The 16562-nt window shown below is 41.2% G+C and overlaps 1 protein-coding gene across 1 annotated transcript in view; it reads left to right on the top strand.

Moving 5' to 3' along the window:
• Window positions 1–2831: 2831 nt before the first annotated feature.
• CRTAM (cytotoxic and regulatory T cell molecule) overlaps window positions 2832–16562 on the top strand; it is a 37115-nt gene continuing 23384 nt past the window's right edge. Inside the window, exons 1-2 of the mRNA XM_082410918.1 lie at window positions 2832–8601; window positions 15572–15718. Coding sequence (XP_082267044.1) covers window positions 8556–8601; window positions 15572–15718 — 193 coding nt within the window. The 5' untranslated portion in view covers window positions 2832–8555. The remainder of the gene's footprint in view (window positions 8602–15571; window positions 15719–16562) is intronic.

The raw sequence follows: 16562 nt of genomic DNA, 5'->3' as shown, positions 1-16562 counted from the left end.
TGGTTGCCAAGGGGGAGGAGGGGAGGGAGAGGGATGGACTGGGAATTTGGGGTTGGTAGATACAAACTATTACATTTAGAATGGATAAACAATAAGGTCCTACTGTATAGCACAGGGAACTATATCCAGTCTCCTGGGATAAACCATAATGGAAAAGAGTATTAAAAAAAGAATGTGTATATATGTGTAAAACTGAGTCACTTTGCTGTACAGCAGAACTTGTCACAGCACTGTAAATCAGCTATACTTCAATTTAAAAAAAAGAATATTATGTCGGGACACAACTCAATAATTATAGGAAATCCAAATTCCAGTCTCTATAATAAAGTATTTTTGTTTTTTTTAGTTTTTTTTTAAGTTTAGTTTTATAATTATAATAAAGTTTTATTGGCACATGGCCATGCTCATTCATTGACATATTGCTTACAGCTGCTTCCTGGATACAAGGGCAGAGGTGAGTACAAGAGGACACAAGACCCTCAAAGCCTGAAATATTTACTTCTTGACGCTTTACCGAAAAAGTTTGCCGGCCTCTGTTGTGGACCACGGTGAAGCATTTGAATTTTGTTCTAAGCCCAGAGTCCAGCACAGAAACCATTCCTACTGCATAACAAATGAAGAGATTGGTGATGTCCAGTAGGTGGCAAAATGACAGCCAGCATTTAGTGAGGGCTTAGCTCGTAAACAAACCTCTTTAATCTTCTCGACAACCCTATTTTCAAGATACTATTATTATTCCCAATTTACAAAAGAGGAAGCTGAGTCTTAGATTCTACAACCTGCCCAAAGTCACATGGCTGGATCTGTTGGAGCTAAGATCCCAGCCATGTCAGCCTGGTTCCAGAGCCTGGACAAATAGTTTGAAATAGTTTTGAAAGAAATTTTAAGGAAAATATTGCAGAACCCTGAGGCACCTGGGGGATAAATGGGTTCTTCAGAACACAGTTGGAAAACAATTGCTCTCATCCAACCCCTTCATTTTCACATGAAGACACCAAGGGAAGTCACTTGTCCTGGGAGATCTGTGAGCTAAGATCTGAAGCTGGAGCTGGCTGTTCTGCGGTACATTCCCCCAAACCACAATTTCCTTCTGAAATCAGCTCTTACTTGAGTTCTGTTTTCAGAATGATCCATTTGATTAGGTTGTAGGCAGAAGCCTTAAGAACAAAAGCTGAGCTGGCCCTTTCGTTTTCCAGGAACGTCTCACCTGCTGTGGTTCCTGTGGGGACAAGATGCAGTCCCAGCTCCCTGAGGTCTGCAGATTGATGGAGGATCTTGGATGTGCCGCCGTGCTGGGCACGATGGATAACGTGTTTGATCCATACCTCCCAGTCACCTTATGCTGTCATTACTCTTCCCATTTTACAGATGAGGACACTGATACCAAGAGACAAGTAGTCTTCTCAGGACCACAGGGCTGCTAGTGACAGGGCCCAGTGGACAAGTCCGGGTCTGTCTGCCCCACCACCCCTTATTCATCCCGCTAAGCTTTGCTGCTCCTAGGAAGTCCTTTTCTCAATCAATAACTAGTTACAGAGGCTGCTGCTCTGGTTTGCAAACTCCCCAACCACTCTGTGTAAGTCGACGACAGTGCTCGGAGAATCCCGCCAAGGTGTGAACTGGGCATCCTGCATCTGCTGGGAAATGCAGGCCAGGCCACCTCTGGCCCTGGCTTTGGGAAAGGTCACAGATTCTTCACAGGAGCCATGAAAGGTCAAGAAGAAAGTTTAGGCCCCTCTTGTAATTGCAGCAAAAACCCCAGGGGCTTCTTTCTGCGCATGGGGAAATCCCCTATCCTTTCTGACCCTTAAAACAGTCCATCTTTCACCTACTTGATAAATCTCCTTTTCAGAATTTTTTTTCTTCCTGACAACCTAGGTTGATCAGGGTGATGATGTTTGTTTATTTCTCTCAAATCTGTCCCAACACCACGACCCCATCAAATGCTACTTCCTATGAGTACGAAAACATACCATGGGGATTTCATGAAACGCAGATCAAAGTGACAAATGGGCTATCAGCTATGAGACCTCCCACATACAACGTGGTCAGTAGACACTTTTCCATGAGAAAATAGGTAGAAGGTCACTCCTTGACCACTATGCTCTGACCTCACCTTTTCCCTCCACTTGCTAAGCAGGCACAAACTGCTCCCTTCCCCTGCTGAGCCCCTGTGGGCTGCAGGCTGAAGTGGGGGTGTTGAGAGGGGGAAGGACCATGAAAACCACAAGGGCATGTCACTCAGAGCCTGCCTTGCAGCATTTCCCCCACGGACCATTTGTCATTTCTGAGTCCAGTGGACTACTGTGACATTTCTCAAGGTTGGCGACCAGTTGATAGCACATCCATGGGTGAATAAGATATACTCATCATCTCCCAGAGGGCAATTTAAAGTAAGATCTTTAACGCTCTGAAAAAAATAGTAAGACAAGCATCCTTCTAGGCTCAGAGAAAAAGAGCAGTGTTTCTATCTCAGATGGAGAATTCATTCATTCTTTCATTCACTCACTCATTTGACAACCTATTTCAGGTGCTGTTGTGGGTCAGGTTCCCTGGAAAACAGATGCTGAGATGGAGATTTTTGTGTGGGAGTTTATAGCCATGCTCTCAGGACAACACTTGTGAAGGAAGCAAGATGGGGCAGAGAGAGATGCCGAAATGGGGTGCTGTGGCAACAAAGGTCTCAGCTAATCCTAATCCCAAGGGGAGCTCTGAAGCTGGACCATTTCCCTTTAGAGCTGCTCCACCTGGAGGCAAGGGCACAGGACCTTTCAGCCCCTCTCGTGGGCCCCATGGAGGAGGTGTGACTTGGGCAAAATGATTCTCCCCACTGAAGGCAATTCTCAGAGAAGGAGCCAGCTGACACGTCCCAGCCTCCCAGCCTCTGGGGGATGGACGGAGAATCTGGGTAGCACACTTGAGTGTACACTCCAGGTGCCAACTAAGGACCGACATTTACTTTAACATCTCTTGCTAACCTTGAGCTTTTTCTCTGAATTAGGAGATTATCACAAAAAGCAGATGTGGAAACACACCAGGTTCCCCTTATTTAAAGTTTCACTACAGCTGATTCAATTTAATAAACAATTATTTAACCCTATCCTATGGTAAACAACCAGAAGTCCATCTACAGGTGAATGGGCAAACAAACTGTGGTAAGTTCATATCATGTGCTACTACCCAGCCATAGAAAGGAATAAACCCTCGACAAATTATTTTGAGATGAACCTCAAAATAATCATGCCAAATGGAAGAACAGTGACAGAAAGTAGATCAGTGGTTGCCTGAAGAGGGAAGGTAAAGAGGGAAGGAGAGGATTACAATGGGCAGGAGGAAACTTTAGGGGGCGATGGATAGTTCACCATTTTGATTGTAATAATGATTTCATGGGTGTATACATATGTCGACATTTATCAAATTGTACATGTTAAATATGTACAATTCATTATGTCAGTTATATCTAAATAAAGCTATTTTTTAAATAACTATGATCTTCAGACTAAACAACAAAGCTATAGTAATCAAAACAGTATGGTACTGGCACAAAAACAGATGCATGGATCAATGAAATAGGATAGAAAGCCCAGAAATAAACCCACACACTTATGGTCAATTAATCTATGACAAAGAAGGCAAGAATATACAATGGAGAAAAGACAGTCTCTTCAGTAAGTGGTGCTGGGAAAACTGGACAGCCACATGTAAAAGAACGAAACTAGAACATTCTCTAATACCATATACAAAAATAAACTCAAAATGGGTTAAATACCTAAATGTAAGACCAGATACTATAAAACTCTTAGAGGAAAACATAGGCAAAACACTCTTTGACATAATCACAGCTATATTTTTTGGATCCATCTCCTAGAGTAATGAAAATAAAAGCAAAAATAAACAAGGGGGATGAATTGGGAGATTGGAATTGACATATATACATATATACACTAATATGTATAAGATAGATAACTAATGAGAACCTGCTGTATAGCACAGGGACTCCACTTCGCTGTACAGTAGAAACTTACACAACATTGTAAAACAACTATACCCCAATTAAAAAAAAAAGTGGGACCTAATTAAACTTAATTTTTTCCTTTGCATAGCAAAGAAAACCAAAAGAAAGACAACCTATGGAATGGGAGAAAATATTTGCAAACAGTGTGACTGACAAGGGAATATTTTCCAAAATATACAAATAGCTCATACAGTTCAATATCAAAAAAACAAACAACCCAGTCAAAACGTGGGCAGAAGACCTAAATAGACATTTCTTTAAGAAGACATACAGATGGACAACAGGCACATGAAAAGATGCTCAAGATAACTAATTATGGGGCTTCCCTGGTGGCGCAGTGATTACGAATCCACCTGCCAATGCAGGAGACACGGGTTTGAGCCCTGGTCCGGGAAGATCCCACATGCTGCAGAGCAACTAAGACCATGTGCCACAACCACTGAGCCTGCACTCTAGAGCCTGCAAGCCACAACTACTGAAGCCCACGTGCCACGATCACTGAAGCCCGCAGGCCTAGAGCCCATGCTCCGCAACAAGAAGCCACCACAATGAGAAGCCCGCGCACCACAACGAAGAGTAGCCCCCGCTCACCACTAGAGAAAGCCCACGAACAGCAATGAAGACCCAAATGCAGCCAATAAATAAATAAATAAATAATTTAAAAAATAAAAAGTAAATTTAAAAAAGATTGCTAATTATTAGGGAAACTCACATCAAAACTACAATGAGGTATAACCTCACACCAGTCAGAATGGCCATCATCAAAAATTCTACAAACAATAAATGCTGGAGAGGGTGTGGAGAAAACGGAACCCTCTTGCACTGTTGGTGGGAATGTAAATTGATACAGCCACTATGGAGAACAGTATGGAGGTTCCTTAAAAAACTAAAAATAGAGCTACCACAATATCCTGCCATCCTACTCCTGAGCATATATCTGGAGAAAACTGTAATTCAAAAAGATACATGCACCCAATGTTCATTGCAGCACTATTTCCAATAGCCAAGACATGGAATTGACCTAAATGTTCATCAACAGATGAATGGATAAAGAAGATGTGATATATCCATACAATGGAATATTACTCAGTGATAAAAAAAAAGAATGAAATAATGCCATTTGCAGCAACATGGATGGACCTAGAGATGATCATACGAAGTGAAGTAAGTCAGACAGAGAAAGACAAATATCACATGATGTCACTTATATATGGAATGTAAACGAATGATACAAATGAACTTATTTACAAAACAGAAATAGACTCACAGACACAGAAAATCAGCTTATGGCTACCAAAGGGGAAAGGGAGGGGAGGGATAAATTAGGAGTTTGGGATTATATATACACTACTATATATAAAATAGATAACCAACAAGGACCTACTGTATAGCACAGGGAACTCTGCTCAATATCTTGTAACAACCTATAATGGAAAAGAATCTGAAAAAGGTATACATATATACATATGTATACCATATATATATCTTTGCTGTACACCAGAAACTAACACAACATTGTAAATCAACCATATTTCAATTTTTAAAAGAAGAATAAAAAATAAACTATACTATGAATTGGTCTGTGCCAGGCTTCAGGAACACTAAAGTAAATAAGAAACAAACTCTTCCTTCGGGGGCTCAGAGGCTAGCAAGGGAGATACACGGATACTCAACTAAATATAATAGAAATCAGAATAACAGCTAGTATGATAAAAACAGAGAAATTATCATGGGGACAAAGAAAAGTGGAGAACTGATTTTTTTCCTGGGAGTCCAGAGGATAGCAACAGCTAACTCATATAGTATTTACTATGCATCCTTTGTCCTTTAATTCCCACATCAACCATGTGAGTGGGTGCTGTCATTCTACCCATTTCACAGGTGAGAAAACCGAGGCTTTGATTCCAGAGAGACTGGTTCCAGAGTCCACATTCTTAATCGCTAGTTACTATTCCTCTCTGAGAAGTGCCAAATCAATCTGGGCCTCAGAAGACAAATAGAATCACCCCAGAAAGAGAAAGCCATTTTAGGCAGAGAGGGCAGTACAAACTACAACCCAGTGTGAACCATGACGATATAGACGTACTGGATGCTTGAAATAGGACAAGAATTTTCTATGAGTATGGGGAATGGAGGGAAAGGAGGCTGAAAAGGGAGCCAGGGTGTGATTGGCCTTGAATGATCTGCTAAAGAATTTGCACTATAACCTTCAGGCAAAAGGGAACCACTAAAGGTTTTTGAGCAGAAGAATAACATATCAGATTTGTGTTTTCGAAAGAGAATGAGAAAGACTACTTGTCTACAGTGAAACGAACACTTGGCAAATTTCATGCGAATCCATTCTCAAAAGACCATTCGATTCACAGATATTGCACTAAAACCACATTAAATCAGTAGATCTGGGACAAACTACACTGTAAATTTAGGTCAGTCTCAGAACGTTTTATTCTCTGGTCACCTGAGTCTTGTATTCATTCTGTTACTTCCACCTGTTTCTCCACATTTTTACCAAATAGAAAATTACAGAAAACCACTATTGGAAAAGAGAGAAGCAAAGTGACCCTTCTCCAGGCCCTACCTGAATTTAGTTCAGACCGGGTCCAAGATTTTTTGCCCACTGGCTTAAAATGAGAACTCCCAAGATGACACTTTTACCTTTGTTTCTTGTCAAAGTGATTTTTTTTTTTTACCTCCTCATACATTCAACTTAGATGATAAGCTCAAGATCTGGAAAATCAACCGGTAATTAAGTCCAGACATGTTTCTGGCTTTATAAGGCTTTACCATTGTGTCAAGAAGAAAAGTACAGCCTTTTCCTCATGTGCTTTGACAGGAAGTGTCAGAAAATTCTATAAGGAACCAGTATTCTTCTAGGTGAAAACAAACGTGGGAAACTATTAACCAGCCACAGGCTAGTTCACACCTTCCAAGGGAGGCCCAGAGACACCTTATATGCACTTTCCTTGGGCTGCCTTAAGGGGGTACAGACAGATCAAGTGTCACTCTAAAGCAAGGACAAGACATGAGCAGGAAAATCAAATGCTTAGACAGCCTTGGAGCCTTAAATATAAAAACTTGAAGTCCCTGGAGGGAATCTTATGGGGGAAAAAAGAGAAATCAGACCAAATACTCAGAAGTCTTGGTTTGTATTCTCAGTTCTGCCACTAAGTCTCTGTGTCATCTCAACCAAACTCCTCAATTCTCTATTTTGAAAAATGGTACGATGCAAACTACTGATGCCCTGCTTCCATACATATCAATATATTCAACAAGCACTTATGGAGAACCTTCTATGGCCCTATAGCCACACCAGCCGGTAGCAGAGACAGGGCTACCTCTCACATCTCATGGGGTCAATTCCAGAAAACTCTCACCATCAGTGCTTCTCACACTTGCCTTCTGATACCTGGAGACCTTGTTAGACATACCAGTAGCTCCTCATTCCAGTGAAGTTCTCATTTAATCAATCTGGAGTGGACGCTACCAATCTGCTTTTTTTTCAGCTGGGGGCCCAAGGCATTTAAACAAACAATTTGAGAAAGAGGACATTATATCCTGCGAAACTCTACAGGAAACAATTTTTCTCTCAGTTTTTTACTCTCTTTCTACCTGTTAAAATAGGTAAAATATTTGAAAGACAATTTTGATGGATATAATGTTCCCTACCCAAACTATCAACACATTTAAGAGCACTAACACATTTCAATTAGAACCAGTAAATATTATTTCCTTACAATTTTCTAAACATTGCAGACTAACCTCTATTTTCTAAACATAAGTCTACTTGTATTTTGCTGTGTCCCCAGAAAAATGAAATAAAGTCTATCTCAATTTGTCCAGTAAATGAGAATTAAATACCAAAAATTGTTCATTTGCATACTCTCACCCCCACTAAGATCATATTCTCCTTAAACACAAGGCTTTCTCTTTCATATCTGATCATATCTTAGAGCGGTGCATACTAGATGGCTAGATAAATAAAGAGATGGATGCTGGATGAATGACAGATGGGTGGATGGATGGGTAAATAGATACACAGATTTTTTAAATGAGTAAATCTGTGATTTAGTGAACTCTGCCCCCTGATAACCATTAGAAATTGTTTCCAGAGTTAGAAATATATTCACAAGGGTTCAGCAAAAATTGCCTAATTTTAATTGTTTAATAAACTAGAAAAGTGAAAACAAGGTGACGTCACTACACAGAAACATTTTAATATCTCCTGCACTCCCTCCTCTCCCCAAAAGCCCTGCAACTAGTTGACTTACCAGGACTACCCACGTGCGGTAGAAAGATTTGTGCCACCAACACATCACTCACCCCTCTCCACAATCGAGGTGACACATGTGGTCCCCTAAATGTTCCACCGGGAGGTATTTGGGGGGCAGCTAACTAAGAGGGGGCTTCCAGAGCTGATGGAGGAGGTGAGACACATGAGGTCACAGAGCCACTGCCTCCCCCTTTCAAAAGAAACCAGTCTGCTCTATTTATTTCAGAATCCAGAGGAAGTTGACAAAGTGTGACAGCAGCACAGCACAACATGTGGTGGAGGCTTTGCAGCTTGATGGCTTGGTTCCCCTTACAAGGTAAGGACTTAGAGCTCATGTTTTTTGATGTTCAGTTGACCTCATGTTTGGGCACGTCTATCTACCAGTCAACTGCTCTCACGGAGGACCGACTGCAGAAGCAGCTCAGGTAAATCTGCCACTTTCCACGCCACGCCGAGATCACACATCTGAGGGATGTTACTGGGTTTATTGAATCTCTTGTTCAGTGGCTACAGGGTCTAGAAAGGGTCATTGTAGTGTGTGTCTCTGTGGAATCTGTGTTATGGCAAAGTGTAACAAGCTTATTGGCTCTGTCTTTTAAGGGTATACCAGTTGAAAGGGCATCTGTTTTGGGATTTTTTAAAACTTCCTTGTTGTATAAGCCTTAGCCAAATAATTTAATTTCTCTGAAACAGTTTCCACATCTTGAAATGAAGATGATAACAATGTTTGATCTACCAAACTAGATTGTTATAAGGATCAAATTTCAAATGTGAAAGTACTTTGAAAGTGGCAAAGTGCGATATAACTCTTAATTCGTTCAGATCATCATGATCCCAGTGAAAACTTTGTGCTTATTTTTTGAGTCAGTTATACTTTACATTTCATTATAATTTTCAAATGTGATTTTTTTTTAATTTATTTATTTATGCTGTGTTGGGTCTTCGTTTCTGTGCGAGGGCTTTCTCTAGTTGCGGCGAGCGGGCGCCACTCTTCATCGTGGTGCGCGGGCCCTTCACTATCGCGGCCTCTGTTGTTGCGGAGCACAAGCTCCAGACACGCAGGCTCAGTAGTTGTGGCTCACGGGCCCAGTTGCTCCGCGGCATGTGGGATCCTCCCAGACCAAGGCTCGAACCCGTGTCCCCTGCATTGGCAGGCAGACTCTCAACCACTGCGCCACCAGGGAAGCCCCAAATGTGATTTTTTGATGCTTAATTCTAATGTAGTGTTTTGAACATTAAAGAAAGACACAGTTACCTTTTTAGCACAGGTCAAATTATTCCTACCCAAAAGTGGGGGCAGGCTGTATTGTCCCTGAATCTCTGATTGCAACTTGTATCATTTTCTTGCAAAGGAAATTACACATATACAGTGTTGCTTGCTTGTTGAATGTTTGTTTCCAAAACTGAATGTATTGTTGTGTTCTAAGTAAAGCAGCTGTCCTTCTAAATCTTCATTCACCACAGAACTGCATCTGAAGAATAGTATTTTTAAAAACTAGATGTCCTACTTTACATAGTACTTCAATTTCCTATCTTACACACTTCAATTAGTGCCCTCTTTTTTGGTCCCTGCATCGTGAGGCACTTAATAAAGATTCAATTTTTGTAATAAATAATAGTTTCTTCAATAAGTGTCTTGAAGAAGAGCGAATACCTTCAGAAAAAGTACATTTAGATGGCTAAAATTAGAATGCTTTCAATTATTCCCAAGTTTAAAGCCTTTAACTGACCTTCACTTTTTCAGGACTCGAGTTATTCCCTTATAAAAATACCTCACAGAAATAATGTTTTAAATAAAAAACTGCAATAATCATATCCTAAGGTAAACCTAAGATAAGACTTTCGGGGTATAACTTATTCAAATACTATTTATAAAGAAAGGGGAGAAGTATATTTATTGTATCGGGCACAGTGCTGGGTATTTTATGTTATTTCATTTATCCTAGCAAAAATACTGAGGGAGGTATTCATAGCCCTAATTTACATATGATAAAATTGAGGTTACAAGAAATTAGAAAACCTGCCCAAGTTTTCACAGCTAGTAAATGACAATGTAAATATCAGCAAAGCACATAGTAAAAGTATTATCTCATGAAAGTTTTCAGTGAGTGTGTGTGTATTGGGTTGTGATAGAAAATGTGTTTCTTAATGTGGATCAAAAATTTGAGAGCTACAATTTACACAATTTGGAAGATTCATTCTTGAAAATTCCCAAACTGAGACCTCATCCAAAGGGCCAGCCAGAGGGCATCTAGGCTCAGTGGTATTTGGGAACCAATTGCCCACTCTATCCTAAGCTTACTTATGCCCATCAGAGTCCCAAACAGGAAAGGAGCTGACCATGTTGCTTTCTTATCAGCAAAAGGGCAGCAAATCAGCAGTTTGGGCAACATAAATTGCCAGCTGCTTTTAGCTAATTGAATTACGGGAAGATCACTACACCTTCTTCCACTGCACAACTTCTATGGGTGCCAAAAACTTATAGACCAAAAAAAAAAAAAAAGTCCCATAATCTTGGAGCCTGCCCTCTTTTCAAGGCTCCTACTGGCAGCCCCTAGGGTGGGTAAAACACAGTAAGGATGGAGAATTTTTCAAATTCTTCCCATTTACCTATATTGTAGATGATGAAAATCCACCAGTTTGCACCCTCTATTCTGGTTGTTTGGTGGGGAGTAGGATGCAGGAAACAAAGAACAGCTGCAAATTGAGTAGGGTCCTCCGGATACTTCCTTTGACCAGGAAAGAGTCATCCATTTACTGACATGTTGTTGAGACAGATTCTTTAAAGCTATACTGGAAATAATTTGATTTTGAGAAAGTCTGATTCATTTTCACACTCGTAATTTTCTCTATCAAATCTGTCTAAAGAATAATAATAATGCCTTTTTGTAATGATCTGAATCGAAGCATATTTTGCCTGCTAACCTCATAAGAGCCAAACAAATACAGCTCTGGTTTGGGAATTAACTCACTGTGTATCTCTGGTTTTAACCTAGCTCATCTTTATTATTTAACATAACAAAATGAGCATCCTATTAAAATATTTATTACTGAGTATATACATTTACTCATGATTAGCCATTGATCGAACAAATACTTAAAATGTTACTTTGTGTTAGGCCCTGGGAATATAAAAGGAATGACTAGCAAACAACTTTTGTACGAGAAGCCTGTAATCTACCCACAGAGACATACTTGTAACCAAAAAAGTAATGTGTGAAGTGCTATAAGGGAGGTTTATTCGAAGCCTTTGGGGATCTGGAGGAGAGAGGAGGTTACTGAGGGGAGGGAGAGGCTAAAGGCTGGTTGGGTAGCTTTGACAAAAGTGGTGTAATTTGACTTGAGCCTTGAAGGAGCTAAGAAAGGCGTTCTAGGCTGAGAACAGCATGGACAAAGGCAAAGTATCTTCTTGAGCCTGGAACTTTCTGGAAACAGCAAGTAGCCATTTGCATGGAGCATCTGGAAGGGAGTATCAGCAAACGAGACTGGAGGAAAAGATGGGAGTCAAGTCATCTGGAATTTTGGCCTGACTCTTACAGGCAGTGGGAGCCATAGCAAATATTCTAATGAAGGAATCAAAAAGGATCCAATTTATACCTTTTAACTGTGATTCTGAAGCAGACGAGGATGATGAATTAGAGGGAGTGGAGGCTAGAAGGAGGTTATTGCAATGGTCCAAGAAAGAAACAATGGAGGCGGTGATAGTAGTGAAAAAAAGAGGAATGAATTGATTAAAGAGATGTTCTGGAGAGGGAAGGGGCTGGGGTGCCTTTCAGATACCTGGCCTGCAGTGGCTTGGGATGACACTGGTGGCTACAGGGAACTAGCAGAGCGGAGCAGGTGGTGTGTCTGTGCTGTGTGTGGGGCACAAGGGACAGTACAAATGATGCATTCCAACTGGACGCGTTGAATGCGGGGTCCCTGCAGGACAGACTGGCTCCCTTCTGGAGTTTTAAAAGTTATTGCATGCAATAATTGGGCTACTAAGAAAAAGAAAGAATATCTTACTCTTTCTTCAGCCTGCCGTGATGACCTAGAGTAGGGTGGACACACTGCAACTCCCCAAACCTTCGAAAAAACCAAGGACTCTTAGGAGCTGCACAGGTTTTATCTACGGGCGCTTTGGTAGGTAGCTGTAGCTGCTGCTTGCCCTTCAGCTGAAGGGTCGGCCGCGCGTACTTTGGCACGAAGCCATTCCACTCATAGGACAACTGGTTCACGCGGTGGGGGTTGGAGATGATGGTGAAGGTCACAGGATCCCTTTCCATGTATAAACCAGTCACACAGTCACAATCTATAGCTCCAGACTTAACTAGCGGCCTCGTAACACATGGCTGTGCATGGATGGATAAACCCAGTCATGGAGATAACGCCCAAGCCCAGCAGTCAATAATCCACTCAGTAAACATGACGTACCAGCAGTGAGTGGTGACCTTCCAGGAGAGACATCACAGCGATTCATTGTCAAGCTCTGTATGTCCAGCATTTGGGAGTCACGTCAGGCTCGTTTGTGTGTGAGAAGTCTGAAGCCCAGACAGGGAGAACTAGCAAGTAGGCACAGGGCACTCAGGGTCTACACTAGAAAGCCTAAGGGTGAATAAGGATATACATGTCTTTAGAACCTGTAGGGGAGGAAGTGGTGAGCAAAGAAGATACCCCTCACCCCATCCCTCTGACAAAGAAGGTGAAAGTTTGACTCTAAACTTGGGTGAAAAAAGATTTTAAAGACGAATTCCACTGTAGTTTTCAATGGCAACAAGAGGATCATGGGCAACTTTTTTCTTAGAAGACGTGCCATCAAAACTTAGGTACCCACTGTGCTCCTCTTCTACCCTTTGACGTGACTTAGACACATTAGACAATATTTTTAAGCACTACCGCTGAAGCAGTGTGGCTCAGTGACTTCTCACTGGGTTAGTCTTCCTTTACAATGATTTCCTGTCTCTGAATCAAACACGGGGTCTACATGACAGCACTGCAAGATAAGTCGGCTTATAAAGCCAAAAGCAAGGCTAGGAGCCAAGAGTAGAGGAAACGACTAGTATTCTATGCCTCAAACACAGCCCTTTCCATCTGGAACTCAGGCACCCATTCTTGTGGTCAGCAGCTGATCCTGAATTCTCAAAAGCAAGAGCAAACACTCATCTTGGGGGATAAAATTCTTTAGCATATGCTAAAAAGCCATACTACCTTTTAGTACAATTTTTAAGACACTGTGAGAATCAAATGACATTATTTAATTCATAAGCATGCATCCCAAGAAAAAGACAATGATGATATACACCTTTAAAATGGGAAACATTTATTCATAAACAGGCAGCAGACAAATCTCGCCACTCCCTTCTCCCCGAATGTGGGCTTCCTGTCTAGACAATCATTTTACCAAAGGTAAGAACATTGGCAAAAGTTCTAAGTGTCCATTTCTGGCCCAAAGGATGACATCAGGAGATGTTGCTTAACACAAGGTTTTATTCTATCATTTATTTATGTAGTAACTTCCCTCCTGCCTCTCAGTATTCTTATTAACAATAGGAGAGCATAGATATCTATCCAGTGCCTGCATTAGAGTGTCATCATGAAAGCTGGCATTAAACCATTACTTTCCAAGCTCACAGTGTGATAGTTTCTGTAAGGAATGAATTTTAGAGAAATAGAAAACATAGTTATTGCCCTCTTGAAACTTCAATCTGTTTGTGGGAAACAAGATAATGCACGAGAACTAGAAAGTAAAGCAGGAATCATAATGGAACGAAGCAATGCAAGTTAGGTCTAGATTTAAATTCTTGGTTCAAAAGTTGCTTAACCTTGGAAGAAATTTCATTGTCATTTCAAAGCATCTCTACTAATATTAGCCTTATTACTCGATTATAGGTTGATTTTATAGATGAGAATATTTCCAAATGACCTGCCTAAGCAGAATTCTGGCCTATGACTCAATGCTTTTTTGAAAATAATCTCTCTTTATTGATTCCTTGTTGTTCATCATAGTATTGGCTGATGATATGAGTGTTTTTCCATTAGGACTCAAACAAACTGTTTTCCCATGAAAGTCAATATGAATACAATACAGTAATTCTGGGTTCTTATTGCCGGAGGCTAGGTTGAAATTAATGACGTAGGAATGGAACAAACTAAAAAGTCTGCACCAATTAATTCCCAGAGCTCTCCAAAGCGCTTTTCCTAATATTTGAAATTTATCACAAGGAAATAAACTCCCTTCTTGCTTCTCTTTTTTTATTTCTTTTTTTTTTAAGGTTTAAGATGATGCAGTAAAACTCATTGCATTTGCTGTTCATATTTTATAACCCCACGGTATTCTTCTGTTTATGGACGTGTTTGGTACTTTCACTGATAAGAATTGTCTCATCCTCAGGAAAAAAAAATTTTTTTAATTTAAAACTTGAAGAAATAACAAATGGCAATAAATGTGCCAAATCGGCGGTAAAGCCAATTTATTTTTCTATCAGTTTCTTTTTTGGGAAGATAACTTTGTAGCTGCTTAGAACCAATTGTTTCTCATTCTCTGGGGTTTGTGATTTGGGGAAATTAGACTCTCACGTTTGCCTGGGGAAAGCGCTGCTGTGGAATATTAAATCGGAAGAGATCTGAGAACATCTTCCCTCCGGTGGAGAAGCTCTTCTGCGGGTGGGGCGTACCTACTCACCGTGATGGGCAGCTCCGTAATTCCCAAGAGCCCGATGGGAAGTAACATTCTTTCTTAGAATCCAAGACCCCCAATTTGTACTTGAAGACACAAGTCGCCTGTTTTATAAACAGAGTCCAGAAAGGCTGAGTTTTCCGGGATCTCATCACTTAGGTAGTCTGACCTAGTTACGTGAGCATGGGCTTGCAAGCCTGCACACGTGGGCACAGATGCCAGCCCCAGGACCTCTATGACCTTGAGCCTCTACTCCCTCATCGTCAAGTGAGCAAAATAATTCTTCCTCTAGAGGGTTAGTTTGAAAGTTACGTTAAATATTGGTAACATGGAAGACAAATTCCCGGCATATGTCAGGGCAAATGCCTAATAGACATTCAACTTTCTTCCCATCAAAACCCACCCCTTCATTCAGACCTCTTTCGAGAGACATCTTTACTGCCCCTGCACACTGCGTTCCCTCCCTTCCTCGCATTTTTTGATGTTGACTTAAGTTTTGTTTCTCTAAGAAATGTGTAGTAAATGACCAAATGATGAATGAGGTTGCGTTGAGTCTAAACCCCTGCCTCAGCTCGGGAGTGGTGTGGCCCGTGCCAGCGTGACTGTCCCCAATTCTCTTCCTCTGCAGAGGCCTTTCGGACCAACCACACGGAAACCGTCACCGTGGAGGAAGGCCAGACACTCACTCTAAAGTGTGTCATTTCTCAGGCGGAGACCACCTCCCTGCAGTGGCTGGCCCCATCGGGCTTCACCATTTTCTTCAGTGAGCATCCCGGTAAGTGAAGGAAAAGTAAATCACCGCCAGACCTCAACCTGAGGGATTTTCCAGACAGACAGGTTGGTGGGACAGAAAGCACGCATGAGTCACCCAAACGGTGGGCTTGGTTCCACCCACTGTGGCATGTAAATAGCACCCAGCAGCCTGTTATTTCACACGCGGATGCTTTTTTTGACAGGAAGTCTGAAATGGAAACCCCACCAAAACGGTTGGTAAAGGGGGCTCAAATGACAAAGTACGTTTCCATCATTCCACCTCACCCCCATGTCACTTTTTGACTCTCAGTGACCATGAAAACCACCAACAGCACGATGACAGACGGGTAGCAAACTGACAGACTGGGGGCCTTTGGTCCTCAGGCAGCCAACACATCACCCCACATCTGGAGCCAGCTGCTTTGTTTTCCACCTGAGCAATCCAAAGCCGCATCTCAAAGCCTCTTCCAGATGGCTCCCCTTCTCTTGTTGGTCTTAACAGAACCTTTAGATCACTAGGCGATAGGAATTGACAGGACATATTACTTTGAAAAGGAGGGCAATCTTCCTCTCTCAGAAATACACATTGAGTCCTAGTTGCCTGAGATGAAAGAGGACTCTTTTTTTCCCCAATTTTATTAAGATATAATCGACATACAACATTGTATTAGTTTAATGTGTACAACATAATAATTTGATATATGTATACATTGGAAAATGATGCCACAATAAGTTTAGCTACGATCTGTCACCTCATGTTACATTTTTTTTTTTCTTGTGGGAAAGGATTTTTAAACGTCTATTTAGTTCATCTCTTTGGGCAGGATTTTATGAAACCCTCCCCTTTATGAGACCATTTTATATCT

Source organism: Balaenoptera physalus (genome assembly GCF_965194825.1).
Source record: "Balaenoptera physalus genome assembly, chromosome: 10".
Classification (NCBI taxonomy): domain Eukaryota; kingdom Metazoa; phylum Chordata; class Mammalia; order Artiodactyla; family Balaenopteridae; genus Balaenoptera; species Balaenoptera physalus.
The sequence above is the reverse complement of the archived record's forward strand: the minus strand, read 5'-3'. Positions and strand labels throughout refer to the sequence as shown.